Genomic DNA, 27,766 nt, shown 5'->3' with positions numbered 1-27,766 from the left:
GCTGATTCTCGGTTTCAAGGGGTTCCAGCGGAGAAACAAGATAACAAATTTGGGCAGATTTCTTGCAAAGGTGTTCCATGTTTACTTCCAGAAGGCAAGCAAACAAGCAGAACTAAAGCGCTGTCCAGCGCTCCACTAGCTCAAGGATTTTCAACTTTACGCGCAGATACACGTAGCAGTCCAAAGACAACAACAGTTCATACAGTTTTGCCCCCGATTGCAAAAGCACCAATAAGAACGGGCGAAAAACCGCTAGTAGTCAATGACAAAATCCCAGCAAAACTACCACCAATCGACCCATTGACAGGCAAAGCAAGACTGTGTACGAAGAAAACGAGGTCGTGTTCAAAGATGAATGGAGAAACGTTGTGTGAAAACACTATGAACGCGACACAATACCCGGGGGGACATCAACGGCGTTCGCGAACACCGCAAGATCGCGCCGGGCTACTGAACAACGATGGGAAAGTTAAGCAGGCAATTGATCTTGCCGGAGAGATGAATGATTGTCTAATAAAGGACTCGAAAGTTGTGGAGAGCTTGCAGAAAGAACGCCGGAGAACGCAGTTTTCATTTGACGATATGTCTTTGGCCAAAGTCAGCATAAAGAGTACTTTTAATCAGCGATATGCCAAAAAACTAGACAGCGAAAGTACGAAAATAGCCGAATCAACACAGGCTGATGGGATTAACGCAGAAAAAACTAGCAATTACTTAATTTCAGGGCAGTTCGAGACGAATAAGCCTTTTCCAGATAGTGAGGAATCACGCGAGCAATACAGAAAGATAGGAGATGTATACACATTACTAGCAGTAAGCGAACACAACACACAAGATGGAAGACTGTCAGTAGAACGAAACATTGAAGCCGTAAAGACTCGATGCAATAGCTCACCCTGTGTACAAAGCGCAGAATATTTACGTTTGCAAACATTCAACGCTTCTAATAATCACGTGTGTGGCTCCTTAGTAACGGAGGGAAAGAGCGAAACCATGGTTCGCTTGATTACCTTCGACAAAGGAAGACGAAATGCAATCTGTGAAGTCCTAGAAAAAAGCATTGGACCTGAATATGGTTCAAGTTTGTACGAAAAGCGGCAAAATTTAATGAGCATGTGAAGAAGGCTTTCAAGGGAAACGGGATCAAAATGAACTCATAGCCAGGTGATTTATGTGTTTTGAAACTGCAAAATTTCCGCGCTGTTTCACCACGACATCCGCTTTCAGTGTGCAAAAGACGAAAAAGCCTCGTGTCAAACTCATGCATTGAACAGGAAAAGGATGTTTTGTCGCTCAACGGAAAACGCCAACTCAATTTTGTTGACAATCGTAATTTAAGTTTTATTTTCTCGTCGCCGTTTAATGTTTTAACGCGATTTCAAGGAACGATCCGACAAATAGTTTCAAGGAAAACCGACGTTGTAAAAATAATAAAAAAAATAATGCTAAGAATTATGAAGTAATTCACTTATTTTAATGAACGGTGAGAAGATTTTGACAGAATATCCGGTGGTATAAATATAGGAGTTACTTGTGTAAAGAACTATTGGTAAAAAGCAACACCTGATCTGAATTTTAATTTGACTCTCAGAATAAATTACAGTTTAGCTCGAGGGGCTAATGATTAAATTAAAACCCGACTTTAACCAAATATAAACCCAATGTTTTAATAAGGTTTAGGTGGAAACAGGGAACAAAATGTGTGCTGTTTGGCGATGTCGGAAAATAAGTTTTGAGAAATAAAACTAAATAAAAAAAATAGCGCAAATTTGGCACATAAAAGATTAAAGTAAATACAGGGAGTCTTTATCGGCAGGACGGAAGACTGGGAGTATTAAGAAAGACTAAAATGTTTATCTTCGTCGAGTACCACAATATAACACCCACGCAATTACTTGAGCAACTTCTTGCACCTAACTGAGCGAAATAATTTAACGTGCGCGTTCAATGAATAGGTAAAACTAGGGTAAACGTCACAAGCAGACAGGTTTGTATTGACAAAAGTAGGGCGTTCACGTCAACCATTTGGGTAAAAATAAAGTTAAGTAGGCCGAAATCCGCAAAAGTAATATTCATATACGCTGGACTAAAACTCCTAACTAATAGCCTCCAAGCCGAGAGAGTTTTGTTTAAACATTTGACTAAAACCACTTGTCAAGAAGGTGGGATATACTCCCTGGCGTTTGAATCAAATTACAATAAATAAGTTAAGCAGCCAGGTATTATCGAAGTTACTTTTCATAATGCAGTTTGAATAAAAATAAAAGATAAGCACAGCAATTTTTTAAAAATGTCTGACTAATAGCATATTTTTATATTCTGAGCGAATTTTGATTGGTTTGGCGAGTGTTTTATTCATTTTTTAAGCGTTGTTAAACTTTCTTTGTGTTCTGTGACGGTAGAGCGTGGCTTTGGCCTGTTAATTTGTTCCATAAAACACAACAAACAGTAGTTTAATTTAGTCCATCTTCTAAAAATCATAAGGAAGCCAAAGCTATGAATTATTATTGTCGCCGGTGGCTCGTTGTTACTAGTGGATATAGGCGAAGCATCCAGGAGTTGTAGTTTAGTTGGGTCTTGTAAGCAGATGGTTACTCACCCGCTCACTCACTCGTAGGCGGAAACACTCTTTCACGTGTAACCGGAAGCTCGATTAATTAGCCAATCACCACGCGGATAGTATTTCGAGCGAATCAGAACACAGGTTAGAAAGTTCTGTCACGCCTGGCCTTAATTCAACCAGGAGAAAGAGCTATCACATTCTAAATAGTATCAACCTCGTTTCCAGGATCTCTCATCCTCCCGCCCCTCTCTCGTTACAGGGGGCGGGAGGATGAGAGACCTGGAAACGAGATTGGAAGAGTATTTAAAACCAGTACAAGTTATAAGGCCACCTTAAAATTGCTAATTTCAAACCATAGCAAAAGCGGACACTTCCACATCCACAAGTTAAAGACATTTCTAGTTTGATTTCTTGAATTTCTCTCGTTTTAAAATAACCAGCAGGTTAATAACTGGAGCCTGCTTGCGACACATACCACCTCGCACTACAGCTGCTTAAGCGAATAGCTAAGCAAATTTTTCGCCCACATTCGGGGTACAGAATCGCCAGCGTCTACTTTATCTCTTTCGAACTCATGAAACCTAATAATGCCGTCATCACTGTATTGATTACACGAACCAACAAATCGGTACGATAATAATGGTACGCGTAATTAATACGTGAGTATACAATGAAAGCATCGCAAATATAATTGTTTTGCTTTGTTGTTGTTTTTTTCAGGTAGCGTTTTCATTCACAAATCACGCGCGACGCGCAAAAATCTGTGCGACTGGCGCCACACGAAATGGACAAACCTGTTGGATTGGATTCGCGGATACACCGGATCAAGCGCGCTAATTCGTTTCTTGCGAATGCACAAGGCACAAGGCATTGGCAGCTTGTTTGCTGACGTGTATCAATTTGCCCATCAGTAATCCATCCCGACTTCCATTTCGTCACACAACAGTTCAGCTCACCACATTAGCCATAAAAAAATATATTCACCTTTCTCAAAGGCTTACTCGTGCACTTAAAAAGGAAAGTCACAAAACAGCAAAGCATAGCACGAAAATCACAAACTTAATAACAAGGGTTTTCCTAACTTTATTTACAATATGCTGTTCATTAAAAAAAGATCTACATTTTAAGCGTCAGGAGAGAATTCTCTTTTTTTCATAGTAAGGTTTATAAACGAGCATGGACTCTCTTTTTACTGTGATACTGTACCACAAAAGGCTGCCTTGTTTTACGGTTGGGTGTTTCTTGTTTCCAGAACTAAGTTAGTTCTGAAAATAAGATTTGTCCAAATCTGATAGAATATCAAGGAGACTGGAGTGACGTCATCCAAGTCATCTTTTCACAGAAGGCGTTTAAGGGAAGCCTGCAATCCTTGGAATTTGGCCAGCGTAGCTTGCACAGCTGGGTCACGTGAGACACTAGAGTGCAATTCCACAAGGTACGTCGCAGATGCGTCGTACAATGAAATTGCAATCGAAGGTCTGTGAAAAAAGTTAGAAGACATTCGCGAATTAATCTTTCAAGTAGTTCTTTCATGCTGTGGTACTATTCATAACTCTTGAGAACATAATTAAAGCGACTGTCGCAACAGAAAGAGTCTTACCTCTCGTGTGGCGGAGAAAGGGAGGGCGTGTCTACAAACTTCGACAACAAGTGATAAATGACTTGAAGGATGTGAAGAGGCTTGTTAAGCGTTCGCCAACACGGATCCTTGAAACCAAACGAAGTGAAATATCAATCGTTATTACCGATTACAACACATTTGTTTTGAAGATATGAAACCACTGCATCATCAAGAGAGCTATGGGTTTAGAGTTTAGAGTTGCGACTCGTGTTTTTAGGCAGGTATGGAACAATAAAGATATAGAGGTAGGTACGGTAAAGAAGTAAAGAAGTAACGGGAAAAAGCCTAGAGCTAGGAATTGTTAGGTAATCAAGGATCTCTAAGCATGTAAAATACCAAGTAAGTTTTGATTTATTTCGTAATGTATTATTAGGTCGTGAAGGTTCGGAATAATCAATTAAAGACATCAGGTTATCAAGAGCAATTGTAGGTACAACTATCAAAACAAGATGGACTGTCGTTTATAACTATATAATTATTCAATTTTAATAATGATGTTATAAAATTTAACCCTGTCAGTTTGAAGCTCACTGCTACATCCTAAATACATAATTCAATATTTATTCAGTCTCAACTTTTCAGCACTTAAAAACAATCTTGCAAAAAAAAAAAAATGTAATGTAGTTGAACAACAGCTAGGCAACGCTGCAAGAGATCAAAATTCGACAGGTTTTGAACACATAAGACATGTACTTTTTTACCTTAGCCTTGAAGAGTCTATCATAAATGCCATGCAACACTGGAAACGGAATTCCTATCTCCAACAAGGTCATGAAAACCCAGGTTGGATCCCAAGTAAGCTCGGCACTCTTCTTTTCCAGCATAAGGATTATAGCGCCTGTGGAATGGGCAAAACAATGATGAATCTATGACCGCAAATTACTGTTAACTGGGTACGTAAGAACTTGGTCTGACGATGTTTAAAATGACTTTGTGCGATGCACTAGAAAGGATGAAAGGATATCAGTGCCAAGGATGATAACAACAAATTACTTGTTTCATAGACTTAAGAAACAATGACTATAATAATATTAGAACGTGAATAAATGAAAGTGGTAGCTGAGCAAGAGAAATGACTTCTTGGTACTAAACTACAAACAACAGTGGATGAAAAACATCTTCAATACAACAAAGTTTGGAAGATTTTGGTGTGAAATTTCAACTCACCATTTTTGCACAAAACCGGGGGGAAGAGGGAAGGGAGGGGGCAAAGGAACAAAATAATATAACGACCATACGTATCCGATTGAGAATAATAACTGAAAACCACTCGAACTTTGTGAAACCTGCTGATAAATTGTAACTGAGTGTAACTCCAAGTAAGTGGACTTACATTTTGCGGTGGACCAAATCATACCCAAACCAAAACCTCCCCCCTATCCCCTCCCCTCCCCCTTGGTAACAACATTGACTAGAGAGGGGAAGGGAGGGTAACTGCGTGGGATCATGATTTAGTACGTATTACAGATGTCTTCATGTGCGTTAGAACATTGTCAAACAATGAATGTCACTGTTAAGCGAATGAGTTTGAGCACTGTGGATCAGTTTGTACTTACCCAATGGAAAGTATCGTTCAGAGTGAACATACACCTTTCCGAGATAACCGATCTTCTTACTAACCACTGCCATTCGATCACTTGGTGAACTCTGAAGGGAGTCATGGAGCTCTGTCGACAAGAAAAGGACAGAAATGAATATAGCTAAAGACTGTGTGCTGTCTCGAGCATCTACACAAAACTGTAATACAAAATTCCATTATTTTGTCACTTATTACATGACTGAGAAAGTTACTTCACTGTGATTGGCCGAGAGCAGGCCAATAAATCGTTAATTTTTAATTCGCACCACATGAAAGCTTGAGTAATAAATATTAAGGATCTACACTACTCGTGATATTTGAAAATTGTTTCAAAGTACACTTGTCTAAGGGCTCATGAACGTTTAATAGAAGTTTGAAATATTCATCGTAGTGTAAGTTCTAATCGCATTCACACGATTAACTATATACTAATGTGTTTTAATATATTTTCAGTGCAAATCATCAAACATTTTACTGGTTTGTAAATTCTAATATTTAGAGAGGAAGCCACATCAACATGCGGGTTCTCTATCCTGATCAAATTGGAATTTGTAGCGTTGGTTTGGAAAACCAACCGGCGAACCTGGATAAAACCCTCAAAACAAGGCGAGACCCAACAACAAATTCAACCCACATATGACACCAGGCCGGAAAAGAACCAAGGCCACATTGGTGGGAGGTAAGCGCTCTCACTGCTGTGCCAACCCTACTCCCCTGTTTGTGTTTACCTTGCTGTCACAACATAACAACAAATACATACCAGCCTCGATGATGTCTCTCCACAAAGTTTCAATCAGGATGGGATCATAATGTCCAGCACAATGAACAATGGCCAGTTTGCACTCAGACAACCCGAACTCGTCAGCAAAATCTCCATACAGCTAAATAAACACACGGAATCAATGGCAAAGTTCATTGAAAGGAGAGTGACAGGGAATCAGCTCCCCCCCCCCCCGGAAGGGGGATTTCCCTGACCATATTTACCAACAATACTCATCATCACACACCACAACAACCTTAAAATTTTATAACATTCCTTGATCTTAACAAGATATTTACAATTTCTAAAATAAATGTATTTGATTAAAGAAGGGCATATAATTAGTTTACTATATTGTGCCCTTTCCACTTTCCTTTCACTGTACTTATTTTTAGCAATACTGTAATCAAATCGTGAAGTGGAGAAATAAAAAATACAAAGACAAATACAACACAAAAAATAATAATTCTTACTGTAGTTACATCCAAGAGTCGCGAATCCAAAGCTGCCAAAGCTTGAGCAACGCGCCTTGATGGATTAACAGCCCTTAAATTGACCAGAGCTTGATAAACCTGCATCTGGATGCGTGCCACTTCCAGCTTCTCTTCCAATTCGTGCAAGAATTCTCCCTCGCCGCTACCAGCAGTCCTCAGGTTACAACTCTTAGCACTCATAATAGCACGAGCCAGGTACTCTAATCTTGATTCAAGGGTCACGTCTGGGCTGAAATTTAAACAGGCACATCATGAATATGATATATTTTCTTTGATGAACACCTAAAATTAATGGTCTAGTTTGGTTGAAAATTAATACACAAGAGCACTGAAGCTTAAAGAGAGTGTCGTTATAGGTTAGGTACGCACAGGGTGGTGGTGTCAAATTTGAATAGTCTGGCAGACCTAAAAAAAACATTGTTGTTGTCTCTTGAAATTAATCATAATTTGGTTTTCTTTCCACAATTCACTTGACGTCCTCCTAGTATTCTGTGTACAAGCGTAGGTATTCAGTTTCCGTTTAAACACTGCAAGCAAATAAACAAAAGATTTGCACTTTGAACAGCGCAGAAAGATAGCTAAATCTTGAACTTTCAATCATTGTCAGGCCCAATACTGAATTTCCAGATCTTGAATTTTCTATATATGGCAAGTCAAATCTTGAAATGCAAAATCTTGAATTTTCAAATCTTGAATTTTCAATATTTGGCAGACCAAATCTTCTATATTCAATATTAAGTGGACTCAATCTTGAATTTTCAAATCTTAAATTTTCAATATTTGGGAGACCTTTGAATTTTCAAGGTTTGGCGTGAATTTTCAATAGTTGGCAGGCCAAATATTGAATTGTCAATATTTGGCAAGCCAGTAATTTTCAATTTTGGGAGGCCAAATCTTGAATTTTTAATATTTAACAGAACAAAACTTGAATTTCCAAATCTAGGGGTGGTGAATGGTCTATCAACACACATCGGTCTAGCCAAATTTCTGTCGAATGTAACAGCTCTCAAATTCTCCTTTTGTTAAAACACTTTGAAGTTCTGGTCTCACAAATGTCTTGGGCTTGGAAAGAAAAATGCCACAAAGTGTCGTGTTCACCATTCACCACCCCCAAAGATGTAAAGATAGCTCAAGTGCTAAAGCACTGCATTGGTATCACAGGGGTCATGGATTTGAATCCCATTGAAGTTTCAATATTAGCTAATTTTTGGGGGTATTTTTTCAAAACTGGTTAACTTGTGTAGATAATTGTGATGATCACTCGTGTCTTTACACTTTTAGCTCTGTTTTGACCAAATATTCAGCATAATTGCTGTCATAGTGTCTCTAAAACATATATCAAGAAAAAAACATTTTCCTTCCAAGCTATTTCCATAAGTAATGTATCAAACACAAAAGACCATGTTTGACCATGTTTAGGAAAATAGAGAAGAGAGTTGAAAACAGATGCCAAGCAGAGTATTTTTTGATAAACTTAAAAGTGTTTGGCAATGTGGTGAAACACACTCTTGAGTGTTTGAGAAACCTTCTCAATCGAAACTAAAACTAAGGAGAAAGTGGAGAAATCAAATTGCTAAAATCCAAAACACCGTCACAGTCGTGATTTCCATTGTTTAAACTTGATGAATTATTGAGTTTGAGAAGTACTACGAGAGAATTTCACATCAGCAGGCAGCAGATAATATTGTGATTACCTCTCTTTCTCAGACAGTTTAGAGAGAACTCTAGCAGCTGCAGAGTAGTTCTTTGTCTTCTCATAATATTTCCACAGCAAGTCCAAGATCTTCAATTCTCCTGGCTGCTGTTGTGTTGATGATCTCTTGAGAAATGCCTCCAGGTGTGGAGATTTGACCTTAACACAAAGCAAATGAGAATATCAGTCTCCTTTGAAAGCTTGCATGAAGAACAGCGAGCTAAAGGTTAGCTCAGAGATGTAGCAAGCCTATTAGGAGTGTAGTTACTCATAAGAGTGCTAGATAACTCTGTTTTTGGTAACAAGAAGTGTCTAGGAGTATTGCTACTTCCAATCAATGGGATGCTAGTCTATCACAAGTTAAAATCCTTAAAGTGAGGTTAGGTAACCGTAACAGTTCACAACAAACCAATTTTACATCTGGGTGTAGAAAAGCACTGTGGGAGTGAAATGCCTTGCTCAAGAACACAACACAATGTCCCCAACAAGGGCTCAAACCTAGATTTCTTAATCCAGATTCCAGTGTACTGACTACAATATGCCACCTTCCACGAAAAGCGACTGGCTTTCATCTTCAGGCAACAAGAAAAACATACCTGGTCGCCTGGCCAGGCCACCTCCTTTTTGAGATTTAACTTAAAGATGAAAATAGTCTCACAATAATAAATTTGTCTTTCCCTTTTTGATTTCTTGTGTTGTATTCAAGTTTAGAAGGCAAAATGGCTCAATTCAGAATGTTTAAATCCATCTGTGAAGTCAAAACATTGGTCGTTCAATGGCTCGGTTCAATGCGTACGTTAACACTGGCCTGCAGTGATACAGACAGCAGTTTCCTTGTTTAATCCGTATAACGTCAACAAAAAGTCCTCTTAGTTCTTGTGGTTTGTATAATGTGCATGAAGTCCCTGATTGAAAGAGAATGTGAACTATAGAGGGAAAAAAGGGAATTGGAAAAGGACTTAATTTTCTACATATAACAACCACATTAACTCAAAAAAACATGTAAATTTTGTCTTTCTTTACGGCTTTTGACAACAGTATTACAAAAATTACATGTGAACCTCTATCTTTGGCATATGTAAACAGGATAAATGCCCTAGAAACAATGCAAGACATTTTTATTTAAGGGTCAATCGGTTACATGTATTTATTAATAATGTTATTAGATAATTATAATTAATTAATCAATTAATAAATTTTTGAATTGTTTTGTATTTGTTTGGGCCACCGAGCTTGACTTCTCAGCACCCTAGCCTACAAGGTTGGGTGCCCGAAGGGCTCTCTAGAATTTTTCTCAGAGCACAGCCTTGTTATGCCATTTGCCATTTAAGTCTAGGAGTGATCAGAATCTAATTTCTCATCACAAGACCAATACATTGTCAGGCAAATGGGTAGTGAGAATAAAGAGAACCATCAGTTAAGTGATATTGTCTTGATGTACCATCAAAATAATAGTACGAACTGACAGTAAAAGAACTGATGGCTGTCAGTAAAAATGAAAATTTTGAACTTTGGACTGAAAGGGTTAAGTATGGAGAATTAATACATTGAGCTTGTGATGTAAAGGCAGTTCATCTTGTGTGATTGTCCACATGAGGGTAATTTTGAAAAGAGCGGTTGTTTGGTGACTGACGTTTCGAAAACCTGAGAGCAAGTCATCTTTACAGGGGTTAAAAACAAAGGGTTAATAAGAAAATACAAATCTTACCTCAAGTAGTCTATCAGTGAGTGCATTGTCAATTAACCACTGATACAACACAACATGCCACAATTCATCTCCATATGACAGTGAATATGACAAAACTTCTTCCATCTAGTGACAAAAGCAACGACAATTCAGTCTCTTAACCAAACACACTAAAAACCTCACAGAACAAATTTTCATTCTTAGTACAGACACACTGAGTTTTTGTCAGTGACTTACTACATTGTTGTAAAATAATATTGCTCTTTAGAGTTCATTTAATAAAATCTAAAAATCTCACTTTGGTCATACTTTGTACAAAAGAGAAACCAATAAGAACACTGAGTAAACTGTATTTGTCCCAGTAACATTAAACAAATTAATTGAACTAATATTACAACAATTATATGGTAAAAAGTTAATATAAAATGTTTTTGAACTCAAGTCTGATAAAAAAAAAGTCAATTTAAAGCTTACCAGCTTGTCAGCATCAAGTGGAGTCATTGCATTGGGGTCTGGGGTGGGTGGAGGTCCTGGCTGTGTTGGTCGACCAGGAGACTGGGAAGGAGCTGTTTTCATCACCAGAAGGCGCTGTAAACTGTCGAGAACACACTTGTAACACTGTTGTCTGAAACAAATAACACTCTCTTTAGTAAATAGTTGATGTGAGAAAATTTTCAATGCACAAACCAGAACAGAAACAATAGACCAATTTCAATATATTAGAATTCAGCCTAACACAATAGACCTCAGCACGAGGCTCTGGGGAATAAACCCCACAAACTCTGTAGTTATTCCCCAGAGCCTTGTACTGAGGTCTATTGTGTTAGGCTGAATTTTAATATATCGAAATTGGTCTATTGGGATTTGCAAACAATTTCAAACCATTTGCTGATTGTTTAAGAAAAGTACTTTAATTACAAATGTTTCTCTAAAAGATGAGAATAGACCCCTTCCCTAAAATTCTGTCAAACACATGTTACGATGAAATTCTGAACATATTACCATTTTTGAAAGGCAAAACACAACAATGCAACAGCTTTGATTTCTTAGTCAATATTAGAAATGATTTGCCACAGAAATCACAAAAATATCAATCTTCAAATTTCCCTGACCATGTAAATACAAAATTTCAGACATAGAAGTGGTTCCTAGCCTCCCCTTACAGCCGTCTTTTCCACCTATTCATTGAGACTGACTAGTTTAAAAACAAATTTTCCTTCTTCATCAAGGGAAAACATCATTGAGATCACAGTGACCCCACATATTTTTTCAAGCTTTCAATGGTATTAAATCAGCTGTGTTAAATTATTTCAATTTTCCCTCCACTTTTCTTCAAAATGTCAATGTTCCCCGACTCAAAATAAAATTCCCTGACCTTAAAGCATTTTCTCCCCTGGACCTGTGGCGACCCTTAAATTTCCTTTGTTAAATGAATAATTGAATTTCTTTAACAAACAAAGGCTTCAAAACGAAACATGACATAACTCTTTACATATCTTCACAGTTTTGGTTCCAAATAAAGTACCTGGCAATAAAGGCTTCCTCTCCTTGCACATCACCACGTGGCTCACCGTTCCTATAAAAGTGCAAAGCTAGCCCCTGGGGGTCCCGCTTGAGGGCAGCATATAAAGACAACTCCACCATGCCCTCATAGAATCTCACTTAAAAAACAAAAACCTTAAGGTTACATTTACATCATTCATTTCAAAAGTGAAAAGAGTAATAACATCAACAAAACATTATGGTAATAGCAAGGATGGTAGACCTAGGGGTGGGTTAGGTGGGGCATTTTTGGGACGGAAGTGAATTGTCATGTTTTCAAATTGGTATCTGTGGTGTACAAAAAGGATATCCATTTTTTTCAATTTCCATATCATGACCTTATGCACTACTGATGCCCTGCCAACACAACACTGACGCATCTTGTAACTTTATAAGGTTATTAAGTGACTGACATGTTGGCTGACTGTCAGCCAACTTGTTGGCTGCACCATTAGCTGATGTATAGGTGGGATCAGATTCTTCACTCTTGCAAAAGTATCTGTCATACACACTAAAAATCTACTTGTTAACAAAACAACTGTAAATTGTATATTGATCTCAGTCCCACCTGATTCAAACAAAGAGCATATCACTTCTAGATTGATTTGATGAGTCACTTGTCGATAACACTGGAAGTTAAAAGCACACAAAACAATGAGTCTGTTTGGTAGTGAAATAAATGATAACAAACACAACATTGTCTTCTTCACATCAGCAAGTAGACATGAAATTTGATAATGACACTCTTATAATTCTGAAAACTTGTGTTACCTATAACTTTATAGTTTTCTTTACAGAGTGCCAACCTGCTGCTAATACATGGCTAAATCACCACAAAACTGACCTGAAGTGCATCTTTGAGAATGCTTTCTTGTTCCATTTTGTCTCTACTTCTTTTGGCCAGCATTAGAAGTTCACCTGCCTAATAAGAAATGGAATGCAGATAATTAATTAAAATACTGTGGTCAGAATGGCTTGTTTCTTACTAATTTAACCTTTTTCATTTGTGAAAACAAGATGTGAATTCAAGCAGTTTAACCAAATACAGAACTTTATTTTCTCAAGAAATATTTATCACAAGTGTTGGTGATCTGAAATTTAAGTTTGAGTTTCACAAACAGTTTAAAAAATGTTTTTCATAGAAAATATTTTGTCCCGTAGATAATCCCTTATTTACTACACTTTTAAGGGCCACTGTCACATACTTTTTTTTCATCCCTAGTCTAACTTCATGTGCAGATCATTATCTGACATTCAATTAAACTTAGTTTTTATGTTGAATGCCACCAAAATTGTCCAAACATGCAAAGTCTGTGAATGTCACTTTCACCAATCAAAAAGGTTACAGCTACATGACTGTATATCTGTCAAGGAAAAGCAATCAAATTGTAAAAGAACTGCCCTAATCATTTATCTGGCAATAGGAATAGTAAAGCCAGATGGTAGAAAGAAAAATGATATTTGAGTATTCCAGAATGTTACTCCTGCAGTGATGTCTTTACCTTTGTGGACACAGCATCATCATTACTGAATAAACTTGGACAGAGATCCCGCAATCTCTCGCTAATGGCATCAGTAGAAGCACTGTCATCTAGATAGCAGTTCATTAATGCTGAAATAAGAGAGCTGCAAATCTGTAGAAATAAAAATACAATTTTGAACCAATCTCCTGTTGTATTTCAGTATACAGGTGTAAATTTTCAGCACAAGCTAGGGGACTTGTTGTGGACACATGAAGCAGGACATGCTACAACATCAGTTTTCCTAGTGTGACATGCCCACTTTTGCAGAAAAGTTCTATTGCAGGGACGAAATTTTGTCCCAGCAACATGTTACAAGAAATTCAGCTGGTTTGAATTTGCGCATCATGAAGCAGGGATGAAATGATGTCAGTTTTCAGTGTGCACTGTTCTTGCAAACTGTCCTCACTAAAACATAGAATTGAACCAATGTCTGCTTTGTGTCCACCAGTTTGCAAACTGCCCCTGCAACATGCGTCCTGTGCATACACAGGGAGGCGGGGGGTCCTTGTCCCCACTTCAAGTGACACTTAAGTGATACTTAATAGTGATACTAGCCACATAAGGTGCTAAGTTCAACTGAAATCACTGGCAATCTAGTTACCAACAATGGCATACCAGCTGGCAGTTGTAGAACTGCAAGACTCTGTCAGTAAAATTTACAATAGAACTGCCTGAATATTGATAAGCACCTAACTTACCTCTTGCCCAGTAGTTACTAGGTCTCTAAATTTGATGTGTTTCAGACGTTCTCTTATCACCTGAAATTCCAACACAGAAAAAACAAGCATCAAGAAACCAAGAACAGAATTCTATTTATTTGTAGGACTAAGTGTTAGAATACCATTGGATACCTAAGTACAATCTCCTCTCGTGTTTCTCAAAACATGTTCAGGTATTCCTTTCCCAACTAAAAGTAATTACATAAAAAGGAACTGGATTTTCCTAAACACCACTTTTACAAAATTAAAAAAGTGTCTTACCGTGTCAAGGTGAAATATCACATCCTCAACATTGTGCTCATTAAGAACTTGCCACAAGCACAGTGTCTCCAAAGACCAGTCTATCAGGGACTTGAAGTTAATGACAAAGGTTTTTTCTGCATGAAGTGCTTCAGCTGATGCTAAAACAAACAAAAAAACCCAACAGGTACAACATTAAAGGAAAAAGTAAAGTTCCAAAGTTAAATAAGCGCACACGACATGACCACGTTTACATGTAAATCATTGAAGAACTGTTAACAAAGTTACAGAATAAGATCTGATTCACGTTCATGTGTCATCTAACATGTTTTCTATGTCATAACGTTGTCAAAGAAGTCTGCAGATCTACTCAACCATCGCGTCGTGAACCCACAGCTACCTTGACAATGTTATGACAAAATTCATAATCAATAATGGGACAGATACATGAAAAACTGATGTCAGTTTGTTAACTTATGCAGATAGTTAAGACTAAAATCATACAGAACCTGTTCTCTTTTATGCTAAGGAAAAAAATTTCCCTGATAACACTAACCTTGATGTGTTTGTTGGAGAAGTGACTGTGCACCAGCCACTGGAACTCTGGGGAAACTACAAGGAAAAACATTCACTTTATCTTTGCTTCATTTCATTATCATTTAATGTCTTTTTGGAGTTAAGATTTTAATCTTTAAAATCCCAATAATTAACATCTGATTTGTGCTAACAAATTTAAAGGAGCTCAGTTGCAGCATTTGGGGTTTCCTTGGCCAAGTACAAAATTACCTTTAAATTGAAAGAAACCTGAAAATGGTGGTTTACCAAAATTGACAAACACTAAAGAGATAATAATAAACCATAAAGGAACAAGGGTTGTTGAGGATGGAGAAAATTAACACGGATTACGAACATGGAACATGATAAATTTGGGCTAAACTTTTTAAGACCGTGATGATAACTGTGATGTAGCTCCTTTAATATACATGATCAATCAAACTAGCGGGTGATAAGAATAAAGAAAATCATCATCACAAACGATGGATTATTGTCTTGACGTAACAAAAACTTCTCTGAACTACCACTAAAAGAAACATAATGCAACCAGTAAGGAGAATTAACAAACTGATAATCTGTTAATTTCTCCTTACAATGTCAATACATCAATGAGTGATGAAGTGATAAGAAGATACAGTTTAATATTCTCACCCTCCTTCCAGGTTAGGAAGCATAAACCGCAGATTTTGTTCCATCCACATTTGAAGCTGTCGCAATTTTTCTAAGACCCATCCAAGCTGCTCAACATTATGTACACTCCTTAACACTGGAGTTGGCTAAACAGTAAAAACAATATTATTAACAAAAAAACAATGTCAAAAAGCTGTTACATGTAATATCTCTTCACTTTGTTTTCCTCAGTAATGTTCTGAAGTCTACAAACATAGGTTAAGGTGAAGCAGTGTTTGAGCCTAGCGGCCCATACAGCTAGTGCTTCACTCTGATAGATCCGTAGCATAAAGCGACTAGGAGTATTTCTTTTCTCCCCTGAATGGGATGCCAGTCCACTGATGGGTTACTCCCAGCATTAAATTCACCAGTACCCTTTTATACACGTGGGTGGAGAGAGAGGCACTGGTAGTAAAGTCTGTTGCCAAGAACACAACACAAGGACCCAGGCCTCTCTATAAAATGTACCTGACTTAAAACGAAGCAGCAAGAACGACCAAATGCTCTAATGCTATCTTAGCTTTACTTGCAAAATCAAAGCAAAGCAAGGCCAATCTCATAAAATTTGTCTTCCAGGATGGGATGTTGGTAAATTATAGGCCACTCTCAAGGCCATAGAATTCAAGGACTTTACAACACGTTCTTGAATTCAAGGACTTCTCAGAAAATGCCAGAAACCTGTACACAGAATGCATGATGATGTGACAATTGTTTTTCATAGATTTTTAAGGTAAATGTACCAGAAACAAAAGAAAAATCAGAAACCAGAAAAATCCAACACTGCATCGAAATTAACAAGTTTTACCTGTTGTGGTTCTGATGGAAGAGGCATTAAGAAATCTTCAAACACTAATCTTGCATCCCAGATAGTTCTACCAAAAATAGGACAATGTCAGTAATGCAGGAAAAAATACATAAACAGTTGTGACTTGAGAGTCTACAATGGTAATCCAACTTGAAGTAACAAAAGAGTTTTAGTTCTTATTATCTAAATATCAGGAAAAGCAGAAGTTGGAACTCCATTTGGTATACAGTCAAAAAAGAGTCTGTATATGAGCCATGTGGCCCATCAGGTCAGCGCTTAACTCCGCTTTCTGTAGCAAGAAGCAACTAGGAGTATTTCCACTCCCCCCTAGATGAGAGGCTAGTCCATCGCAGGGTTACCCCCAGCATCAAATTCGGCAGTACCCATTTGTACACCTGGGTGGAGAGAGGCGCTGTAGGGCTCAAACCTGGACTGCTCAATCCGGAGTGAAGCACACTAACCATGAGGCCACCGCACCTCTACAATATATAGTACTGACACAAAGCTTATTGTACCAGTTAGAGGTGGAATACTGCATTTTGGATCCCATAGGGTATAACCACATTTTATAAAATTTCAAGATACGTACTCTAGTATTCTTGCAAAGTAAAGGCACAACCCGTCATGTTTACTGGATCTTGTCACTTCAGCTCTCACAACCGCTTGCCCCATGCTACCATACTGAGGTGTCGACGTCACAAAACCAGGACTTCCATAGCCAGGCCTACCTGGGGAGGCTATGTAGCTACCTGCGAGACCGGTACCCGTCTCAGTGGGGTGGACTCCCGTACCTGCAGGTGAGGGGTGGTGGGACACTGACTCTCCATATTTGAAAAAAGCTCTTGTGGCCCACTCTGCAATCTAGACAACATTGACATACCAGTATATTTTAGTGTGAATTTTTCCCAAAATGTTATTTACCCCTTAATTTTGATTCAAGTGACTTGACACAGAAATTACCATGATGATAATACTTACAACAACAACACTCTTTTTGTGACAATACTCACCTGCTGTTGGGATGTCTGTGCAGAGCAAGCCAAAACAAGACATGTTGCACATGCCTGGTCTTCCTGTACAAGTCATGAAATATGACATTAATACCATGATAGCAAAAAAAAAACATGAATGGGTTGTAAGAACAAATGGAAGAAAAATATTGCCCCATGTTAGTAAATTGAGCTAGATGAGATGTCTCTTGCACACTTTATGACAAACTGTATATAGCACATACATGCAAGTATATTATAGGTGCTAGCTAGAGTAAGGCTAAAATACATAAAATTTTTACAATATGAAAACTAAAAACCCCCGGTGAAAATGGAGGGGTTTTCACATGTACATTTCAACATCTTTGTGTGGTTTTAGTTATTACATAACTATTTAGCACAAGATACATAAGAACATGGTTTCAATAGGTTTTTTTGGCAGGTAGCCCAAACTGCAAAATAAGCAGTTGATGGAAGTTCAATTTTAACCATGATATTATTAATTTCACAGAAAGTAAGGGGCAAATTTCAGTGAATTTAATTCAAGTTCATAGCAGAATTTTTCCAGTTGCAGGCTCTTATTGAAACATTCATAAGAACCATAAAATTGTGCCAGATGGTTGCCAGTAAATAACTTTTTTACTCACCTTATATAGCTTGAAAAAAGCTCGCACTGAGTCAGAGTCAAATCCCTGACTCTGTATAAATAATTGTTGAAGTTGTTCCACTGGGCGATAAGTTGTAAACAGGTAACTACCCTGTTGATAAGGAATATATTATAAAAACAGAAAAAACAGTTCAAAAAAATTTAGTCGCAGTCAAACCTCTTAAACATGGACATCATAGGGGTGGACGTGAATAAATGTACATGTATTATGGAAGTGTCTGTTGTGAAGGTAGAGATTATATGTATTAAATTCTGGTTTCTCTCAGGAAACAAAACCTCTCAGACTTGCCACGGACTATGACTTCTAACATATTGAGTTTGCAACTCAGACTTTGAGCACGATGCTCAACCAGTTTGCTGTTAAATCCTCTGAAGAGTCTCTTGGCCAAGATGAAAATAAATAATGCCGTGCCAGACTTGCACGAACTATTACTGGTATTTCACCAAAGTGTATGTAATATAGAGGTGTCTGCATTACAGAGAGAGAGAGAGGTTTGAATGTAAAAGGGGTCTGAAATATCCAAAGGTTATCCAAAATTTTAACGAGTGGGTTAATTTGACTGATGTGACCAAGAGTCCTTTATTGGTGGACTGATATACTGATGGATTGATTAACCAACCGATCAAGTGATCGACTGACTGACTATTCATATTATCTCACCTGAGAACTGAGAGCAACAAAAGATCTCTGACAGGAAGCATGTTGCCTGACAACTGCGGGTGGCTCCAGCCATTGATCACAGATTATAGGACGGCTGCAGATCATATTACTTCCAAATTCAGGTACTTCACTCAAAGACCATGTTCTCCCATCCATTGGTACTGTCACCTACATGAACACAGATGAACTAATATAAGGAAATGCATAAAACCTATGATATCAGTATACCCAGGGCTCCAAAAAGTGCTGTCCAGTCGTCTGCAACAAGTAGACTTTCCAGCTGGGCAAGTTACTTTTTATTGGCAAGTTGTCTGCCAACTTAATCAAGAAAAGCAAATTGAGACTTGCTCAGGGAAAGCAAACTTTGAGAGCTGCTTGTCCAAAGGGGAAGCTGGAATCAACGTTTGTTCGAGCACTGTATACCCCTGGCAATAGACCATACAAGTTTGTATCAATGTTGATCCAAGTATCCCTTACCACCTGAGCATATCCAGGTTTCTGTAGCATTAAGCAGCTAGGAGTACAGTCAAACCTCTACTAACAGCCACCTCCCCACAATGGACACTTCTCTACAGCGGCCACATATTTTCATCTCAATTGAGAGATTTGTTCTTATTTTAACCTCCCAACAATGGCCACCTCTCCACTATGGCCAGTAAACTCTGCCCCCAGGGTGACTGTTGTGAAGAGGTTTAACTGTATTTCTATTGAATGGGATGCTAGTCCATCGCAGGGTTACCTCCAGCACTGAATTCCTACCCATTTATACACCTGGGTGGAGAGAGGCACTGTGAGTGTAAAGTGTCTTGCCCAAGAACAAAACACAGTGACCCGAACCCAGACAGCATTACTACCCATTAATAACACCACTACATTCAAAACCAAAAACTCCTTTATACCATCTACTTTTTGAATGTCTGATAGGTGTAGACTATGGCTACTGCTTTCTTTAGAAGAAATATTTTTAATTAGTGAATTTAGATACAGTGCTATTGTCAAAGCAACAAATCCCAAGTTTCATGTTTGTAAAAATGGGTGGGAAAACAATCATAGCAACAGTTTCTTTGCAGCTTTGTCAGACTTGATATTGCCTCCAGTAGGTCATCAACCATCAAAATAACAATAGCATCTGCCATATTTCCATGGGAGGTGATCCCCCCAAAAATCAGGTACTGAAGTTTTCTGTACTTGGAAGAATTTGTTTCCCAAACAGAACTTTGTCCTACTGCAAGTGTACAATTTCTACAAGTGTAGAATTTGAAATTTTCCATGAGTGCATGCTCACGACCCCTGTTAAAAATCTTATTGAGACACTTGCGTCACTGTTCAGTGGATTACAGAGGTACAGAATCTAGGGTTGAATAAAAATTAATTTAACTGCTAGTTGTTACTACTTGTTACCTGCATTTCTTTGAGCGGTGATTGAAAAGGAAATGGATCAGGGCTGATTCCCCAAAGAACATCAGTCTCTTCAGTTTGAGATGCAGCCATCAATGAGATGCCTGAGGAAATACAAACACGCAATGAATGAGGAAGCAAAGTAAATGAAACTGAGAATACAAAAGACACTACAGTAACTTTACCAACAGAGTGGAGTCACATAGGAAATGGTTTGAACGCAGGAGTATCCTAACCCTAAGTCGTTTGTCTAGCGTGATCATCTCTGTGAGGGTAGATGAACACAGAAGACAAACTAGAGTGGAGTCACCTAGACAAGTGCATACCACTTACACAATAATTGTCTAAGTGGTATTCACTTGATTGTTATTATGCTAAGTCATAGATACAGTCAAATTGAAACTAGCATGTTCAGCTCCTTACGTAAAATGTTTTGTCTTGACATTCATGGTTATGGAGAGAGCAAGGATCAAGGTAGAAATAGGAGGTAAACTTAGTCTATTCATTTGCATCATATTTTCAGCCGTAACTTAAATTATAAAAGAAAAAACTTCCAAAAAACCCCTTAAAACTACCTTGTCTGTAGAAGGCTGCATGAACTTGGGAAGGCCTCTGTGAGGTTGCTGATGGTGCATATCCTGGTGGCAGTCTTACATGAACAAGCTGTAGTTTACTTGGTCTCTCTAGTGGAGCTCTGACAGTTGTTGTAGTGAAGTAAAGTCGCACACCTATCGACAAAGCGATCACAATGACGTAAGTTACACTGAAGTTGGAAGCAGATCCAGGAAATGCAGAATCAGGCTAGTGACCACTACAGTTGATGAGACAAATAAGATAATCACAGGATATCAAGTGGAGAGTTCTGACTAGTTTCTCTAAAATGCTATATGTATGTCCTACATTCTGGGAGCATTTAGGCAAAAAAGTCATGGCTTACAAATACAAAGTTTAAATTCCCTGACAAAAGGCAGAGTAGAAAGAAAGAGGGAGGGAGCTTTCCCCCAAAAATCAAAAACAGTTTTTGCTGATCAAAAACATAATTTCCTTCTGCGACAATTTTTCTTTAATTACAGGGACATTTAGGTGCAGAAATTTGTAGCTGAAACAGACAACTCTCAGCTGTCTGATTTACAGGATATGTAAAAAATTTCATTATTACAAGCATGTGACAACAAATATTTACCAGTGTGTGTGATTGCAACCAGATGGACAGTTTTTGATTCCTGCCTTGGTATTGGTGCAATGTGAACAATAGGACGGAACTGATTGTGACCAATTGTTGTTCTGAAAAAATAAAACATGAAATACATAAATGAAACAAGTTGTTCAATGATTTATTTAAAACAATTCACAGTCTTAAAATCTTGTAACACTAAAAACAGTGTCGAAGCCAATCAAAATGACACAATGTAGGTTACAATTGTTGTTAGAGAAACACACACAACATGTCTATGACATGTACCTAGCAACTGATTCAGCTCTGTGAGTGATTCTGTCTTGAGTCAGCGATGCCACATGTGACATTCCATTTCCATCTGCACCAAGATCAAACACCTGAAAAGAATCAACAGTAAACAGTTAACAGTTTGGTAGTTACTAACTACGTCTAGACGTTTATTAAATGGGAGATTGGTGCACAAAAAAATATGAGGGTAGACTGTATGGACTCTGGGAAAAATCATAATGGTAGTTTCCTTTTGTTTTGAGAGATGCTTGGGTATTGCTATATTACCTGATTCAGAAGCATTGCAATGTTGTTTAAACCTTTATTATATAGACACGAGTGTTTTACTGGAAAATACACCACTCGTAAAATTCATACGAAACCACATCCAGGACTCGAGTGGCATACTTTCTATATCCTCACTAGTGAACATATGATTTCACTGATATCAAGTTTGTCTCTTAAATTGTTCTTAAATTCATTGGTGTATCAGAGATACATCTTCTTGTCTTCCACAAAAGTCTTCAGCAATCTTCGGAAATCTTTGGTAATCTTCGGAATTTTTCGGAAAATGTTTGGCAACATTGGTGCGACCTTTGGACAAGTTTTGGAGAATCTTCGGAAATCTTCAGAAGGTGGTCGCAAATCTTTGGAAAATTGTCCAAAACACCCTCATTAGTATGTCTTTATAATAAAAAGAACATTACATGTTAGCTCGAAGATATGAATTTTATGTTCTTGCCACGCGAACATAAAATTCATTTCTCACCACCTTGTAATATCCTCTATATTCAGAACAAGCTGTTGCGATCTTCCTAAGACTGGGGGGTGGAGGGGGTGGAGGGGGTGGGGGCAATTCTGCTCCCCTCTGTAGAGATGTCAAGGATTTTATAAAGAGCAATGATAATGAAACTTTGATATAAAGGACATCCTGCTGGTCTGAATAGAGCAAAAAACAGAACACAGTAGGACTTTTATCATAAAGAAAACAGAGCCCTTTTAATAAATGTACCTGAATAGTTCCTTTTTCTGAGCGAGAGTACAGAGTGTTTCTTGTATTATCAACTGCCAGCTGGACTATGGAATCTGGAACAGAACAATCTCTGATCATTTAAAATCACTAGTTAATAAAATATCCAAAAAGCCCTTTGTAATTTATCTAGGCTCAGACTTAATTGCCTTTACCTGTACATCCTGGCATCATTCACCTGACCTAATTTATGAAAGGGTGCTTTGTAATATTAGCTACTGGTTTTAAGGGTAGAGTAGCAAATGTTGACATCAGCCCAAAAGTATAATATTATTGTGGGTTCCTGAATAATCCTCACCTTCTCCACTGAAAGTAGTACTTAGAAATGACGGCACAAGGAAAGATAAGGCTCCTGACGAGTGGTTCACTTTCCGACAGTTCCTCCATGGAAACCAGCTGTCAGCTGACTGCATAGATTCAAGGGTGAAATTAGCAAATTGAGTTTGTTTTACTTATCTTCAAAATACATGTAAATAAACATTTTTTCTTCTGTAATTTAACAGGACTTTCATTAACATTTTCTGCAGGAATGCAACTGGTTTTCACAGTGACACCCGAGAAAACTTTTTTTTTGATTTGAACCTCTTTATAAGAAAAAATTTCCCTAGATGGTCAGACCAGGTGAGAAAAATCATTCTCACAGCCCGTCAATTTGCCCAGTGTCCAACCCTTGATGAAACGACTGATTTCAATTGATTGTATCATTTGATCGTATCATTTGATTGTATCATATGATCTCTCCTTGTTTCGCCATGGGACACATAAGGCCTCATTTGATCAGACAACAACTCTTAAACTTGACACTCTTGGCCAGAACTGGCCATGGAGGGGATCATGTGAAGGAAATTAGCTATGAGGAAAGCGAAAGCCATCAAACTTATGCTGCCCTCATTCGTTAATATCGAATGGACCTATGAGATGGCCGAAGCAAGTCAGATGCCTCCTAGCATACTGTGTGTAGCTACCGACATACATTCCTTTCAAACTAACCTGATAAGCTACTTCGTACACACAGCCATCCTTTCCACCAAGGAAGATTCTTCCTGACTGTGTCCCAGTCATACATGTCATGTAGATGTTATCAGATGGGATAGAAAACACTGGATTGGGGTGAAGGTGCATCTCGGCAAGGTCATCATGGCCCAAGCTTCCTAAGGAAGTGCAGTCAAGATAATAAAAATAAAGAAAACTTACAAAGGCATGGTTGAGTAGATTTGGATATACTAGCAGGAAACTGGACAAGAAATTCAAAAGTTCTGTAGTTGCACTGGTGAAACTACTGGATATCGTCTTTGAGGAACCACAAAATTCTAGAAAATGGGAAATCAAATAAATGTGCCATGCACGGTGTTACATGTACAAAGTTGATTTGACTGTAGTGATTAAGGTGTTTTGTTACATATGGTAATATTTATAAAAAAAAAAGTACAAGGTTATTTTCAGAACCAATCAAAAAGAGTTAAGAGTTAGAGAGTTAAAGAGTTAAGAGTTAGAGAGTCAAAGAGTTAAGAGTTAGTTAATCACTTTGCTATGATATAAGTATCCTGCAAAAGATGACTATAAACAGGGAATATTATCAAATAATTTATCTTGAAACTACACCTTTAGTTTGCCTCATTTTCAAACATAATAATGATGAACATACCTAGTCTCTTTGACGTGAATGCTACAGCAAGCAGCACAATATCAATTGGTGTTGTGAGGCACAGAATATATTTAACTTCATCTTTAAAGATCTCTGAAAACACATAAAAAAAAATTGTAACTTATTTAATGAATTTATTAGCATTGCAAGCACAGAGAACAATCAAAATCAGAACATTGCAGTCACCCTAGGCTCAGTCTTCAGCCATAGGTGTTTCAGTGTGCCCGCGGAGACTGAGCATACAGCCACCTTAGGAAACTCATAAATCTATGTATTCATTTACATGCAAGCCAACTGACCCAAGAAGCAAATTATAAATATAGTAACATGATTTACCTGGCTTGGCTTTTACTAATCCTACACACAGAATAGTTTCATCCAAACCATCAAAATAAGCTGAGTCACTCCTGGAATAACAGAACATAAAAAAATACATTGCTAAATGTTGTTCAGCGTCAAATCTCTATAGTGATTAGTGTGCTAAGCTATTCCTAGCTAGTTCTCAGGCATGCCAAACTGAAATAAACAAAGACTTCAAATAAGCATAGTAGGCTTAAAAAATCCCAAATGGTGAGAGGTAGACCAGTTGGTTATCTACAAGCATGACCAAGGAGTTGAACTAGGGCTCTACCCAGAAACAACTCTTGTCTGTGTCCTTTGTGATTGGCTGGAGTCATCACTTTGGCACTGGTTTTACACTCAATTGAAGACTGCTCCAAAGTCAGGATAACCAGAAATAACTCAACATTAGGGGTACACCATTCCACTTTTGAGGGGGAGGTGTGGTGTTGATTTGGTACAGCCGTGAATTCTTTTTACCCTTTAACACACTAGGAAATTTTTTTCTCGAGACGTGTGTAAACTGTGCCTAATTTTATTTTTGGCAGTGGTTGTAGAAATTCACACTTTGAGCTTCACCATCTTCATTTTCTTCCGTCTTAGGACTCTATAACTTCACAATCTCAGTACAATCTTGAACTATCAAGGTGAACAATCATCCTGAACATTCTTATTTTCTCTCACGTTCGACAATCAACAACTAGAACATTCTCTCTCTCTAGCACATGACTCATCTGTCAATTAGCTTGAAGCTGAACACGTAACCAGACACTCTATGCTTAATGCAATGCGTAATGCCAACTACCGATTTCAGACAGTGGTTGTGTGCATGCATTTTTTTGGTACAATTATGTTTGCAGGATGGTTTTTTTCAAAATCACCCACACCTCCCTTAAAAGTCAAAATTTGACTTGCTAGATTAAGCCACTCTATTGATATAATCATTAGGGTTGTAGGATGGTAATGGGTGGACCATTTAATCATCCACCCATTAAAATCCTACAACCCTAAGGATTATATCACTAGAATGGCTTAATCTAGCAAGGTGCACTGTATATGTTGTAGGTCAAAATGAAATTCAGGTTAAAATGAAATTCCTTTGTCCCTTAACCCTAATTATCCATGGATTATGAATAATTGGGGTTAGAAGACAAAGGCAATTGAGAATCAAATTAGGTTAAAATCATTTCAATCTGAATTTCATTTTGACCTACAACATATAATCCAGTACATATATAGTTCTTAGGCTCAGCTAAAGATAAGTCTCACTTACCCATCTTCATAATTCCACACATAAATATTACTATCAATGGTAAGCCACGCCCTTCTGATTTCAGGGAAAAGTCCCATCATACAGTTACACTGCATGTCTGTATTAATCAGGTCAAGGATCATGTGTAAAATAGAACTCATGGAAATCTATATTGTTAAGTTACATTGATTAAACATCACTGAAGCATTGAAGAATCGATGGACATACAAAAAAAACACTGAAAATGTGGAAAGTTATTTTAACACTTGTTTAGTTCTTTTGACAAATATATTAGGTGATTCACTGATGACTACCTAGTCAACATATTTTGTTTTAGATTGTTTGTAATATATGAACTCTAACCCACAGACAGTTCAATGTACTTGCTTACAAAGTTGCAATTCTCGCATTACTTCGTTAATCACAAACAGCAACAACACCCAAAGGATACAATTAAACTGTTCAACCAACTCTGCTGGAAGTGGAACCCTTTTAAGGAGACTGACCAGCTCCATACCAGCCAAGCCAACAGATGGAGATGATAATGAGGGATAATCATAGTCATTTATTCCACTGAATGTTGTAAGGGCTGTAAAAAAAGGTTATAATAAAACTTCAGTCAACCCCCACTAACAGATTCCTTTCACAGCCAGATATTAATCGTAAATCATGATTGTGACTTCTCCAAGTAAGCTGTGTACAAAGCATCCAATCATAGTGGAGCTCTTTTTGGCATACATTAATTTTTATATAAGAAAAGTTGTAATCCATGTATTGGAGAAGTGTGAAACAACCCAAAGTACCAGTCATTCAAGAAGATTAAAATAAGGTTCTTTTTTTTAATGTGTCAGTTCTTCACCAGCCTTACCCTGAAAGCAGACACTTCCCCTGTTGTTTATGGGACATGCATATGCACAGGTATAGACAGTCTGGAAAAATAGTCCTTTCACCACACTAAACTTGATTTAAGTACTCAACGTTGAGTTTAGGATGGCACACATACAACAAGTACATACTGTATTAAGATCTAATGACTAATGATAACCTTACATACACATAAGCTTTAAACTTAAAGGTACAAATTATCCATTGCAATCCTGCGTTATATCACGGCCACCACATTTTTATAGTCACTTAGGACGGCCACTTAATTATACCCCTAACAAAAACTCAGTCAGTGATTTTGTTATTCAAAGAAACACTTTAATGCGGCGTACGCGATAATATGGCCAGATTTCTGTGGCCCGTCGGTGGACTGGTTTATGGGGTTGCACTGTATGTATGTACAAGTAATTGTACCCATGCAGTGTGCAATGTCTGTGTTTTAACTAGCCACTATACAGCGTAATCCAGGGTCTCACATTTCATTATAAAGCGAATAAGACTAGTCTCATGTAACAGGAAGAAGGAAATGGAGGATTTACTAACTTTGGGAAGCGTTGATCTGTTCTGAGAGCTCAGGAAACTGTCTGTCAGCTGCTAGCTGGCGATCTATCTCCTTGGCAGCATTTTCCAGCACTTCAGGAGTAACCAGTGAACCCACAGAGCTTGTACCCACTGCCACGGACATGATCAAAGCAGATTTATGATTCAAATGTGCACTAAATTCGCAGTTTCTGTCTTCTTAAAAAGTCACACATGGCGCACATTTTCGAAGTAAGCGCTCCACAACAACGCGCATACTCCGAATAACTCCGAAAATAGTCCTGGGTACAAAACCGAGCTCTCCCGAGGTTCCGTGTTCCGAGTCCCTTCCGACCCAGACAAGTCTATCGAGGACCTCCTGTCAGGTAGTGGAACATTTTTCTATTACCCGCTTATTTTATGGTTCCTCAGAAGCCCCTCAGAGTACGTTCACATCATTAAAAAGTATTTACATTTATATCAAAAC

General features: G+C 37.9%; 2 protein-coding genes across 2 annotated transcripts in view; one reads left to right on the top strand and one right to left on the bottom strand.

Moving 5' to 3' along the window:
- The window catches only part of LOC110055663 (uncharacterized), a 3,098-nt gene extending 807 nt beyond the window's left edge, over positions 1 to 2,291 (top strand). The window contains exon 1 of the mRNA XM_020762044.2: positions 1 to 2,291. This exon is cut by the window's left edge and continues 807 nt beyond it. Within this exon, the coding sequence (XP_020617703.1) occupies positions 1 to 1,119 (1,119 nt within the window). The 3' untranslated portion in view covers positions 1,120 to 2,291.
- A 1,331-nt stretch (positions 2,292 to 3,622) lies between these two features.
- On the bottom strand, positions 3,623 to 27,729 carry LOC110055660 (nuclear pore complex protein Nup155-like). Its single transcript, XM_020762039.2, has 34 exons — positions 27,304 to 27,729; positions 26,327 to 26,464; positions 25,897 to 25,993; positions 24,621 to 24,691; positions 24,285 to 24,377; positions 23,630 to 23,790; positions 22,938 to 23,046; positions 22,622 to 22,695; positions 21,628 to 21,719; positions 21,349 to 21,449; positions 20,741 to 20,893; positions 20,169 to 20,269; positions 18,768 to 18,935; positions 18,087 to 18,197; positions 17,461 to 17,523; positions 17,040 to 17,311; positions 16,451 to 16,517; positions 15,628 to 15,752; positions 14,978 to 15,033; positions 14,443 to 14,582; positions 14,161 to 14,220; positions 13,442 to 13,573; positions 12,784 to 12,861; positions 12,508 to 12,568; positions 11,923 to 12,058; positions 10,872 to 11,022; positions 10,419 to 10,523; positions 8,712 to 8,869; positions 6,997 to 7,246; positions 6,524 to 6,644; positions 5,741 to 5,851; positions 4,886 to 5,022; positions 4,164 to 4,270; positions 3,623 to 4,041 (listed from the first exon to the last, which is right to left on the bottom strand). The coding sequence occupies exons 1-34, from the start codon at positions 27,443 to 27,445 to the stop codon at positions 3,900 to 3,902; spliced, it is 4,083 nt and encodes a 1,360-aa protein (XP_020617698.2). The 5' UTR covers positions 27,446 to 27,729; the 3' UTR covers positions 3,623 to 3,899.
- Between the last annotated feature and the right edge of the window lie 37 nt (positions 27,730 to 27,766).

This window comes from Orbicella faveolata, unplaced genomic scaffold, assembly GCF_042242905.1.
Source record: "Orbicella faveolata isolate gen_17 unplaced genomic scaffold, um_ofav_v1 contig_14, whole genome shotgun sequence".
NCBI lineage: Eukaryota > Metazoa > Cnidaria > Anthozoa > Scleractinia > Merulinidae > Orbicella > Orbicella faveolata.
This window is presented reverse-complemented; position numbering and strand designations above follow the sequence as displayed.

Bases quoted from the DNA above. Each gene is read 5' to 3' on its own strand.
- LOC110055660 (XM_020762039.2), bottom strand. From the start codon at position 27,445: ATGTCCGTGGCAGTGGGTACAAGCTCTGTGGGTTCACTGGTTACTCCT. The intron at 13,574-14,160 runs GTAAGTTAGGTG...TTATTTCTACAG, and splicing joins TAGTAACTACTGGGCAAGAG to ATTTGCAGCTCTCTTATTTC. The intron at 5,023-5,740 runs GTAAGTACAAAC...CCCATTCCACAG, and splicing joins TGAACGATACTTTCCATTGG to GCGCTATAATCCTTATGCTG.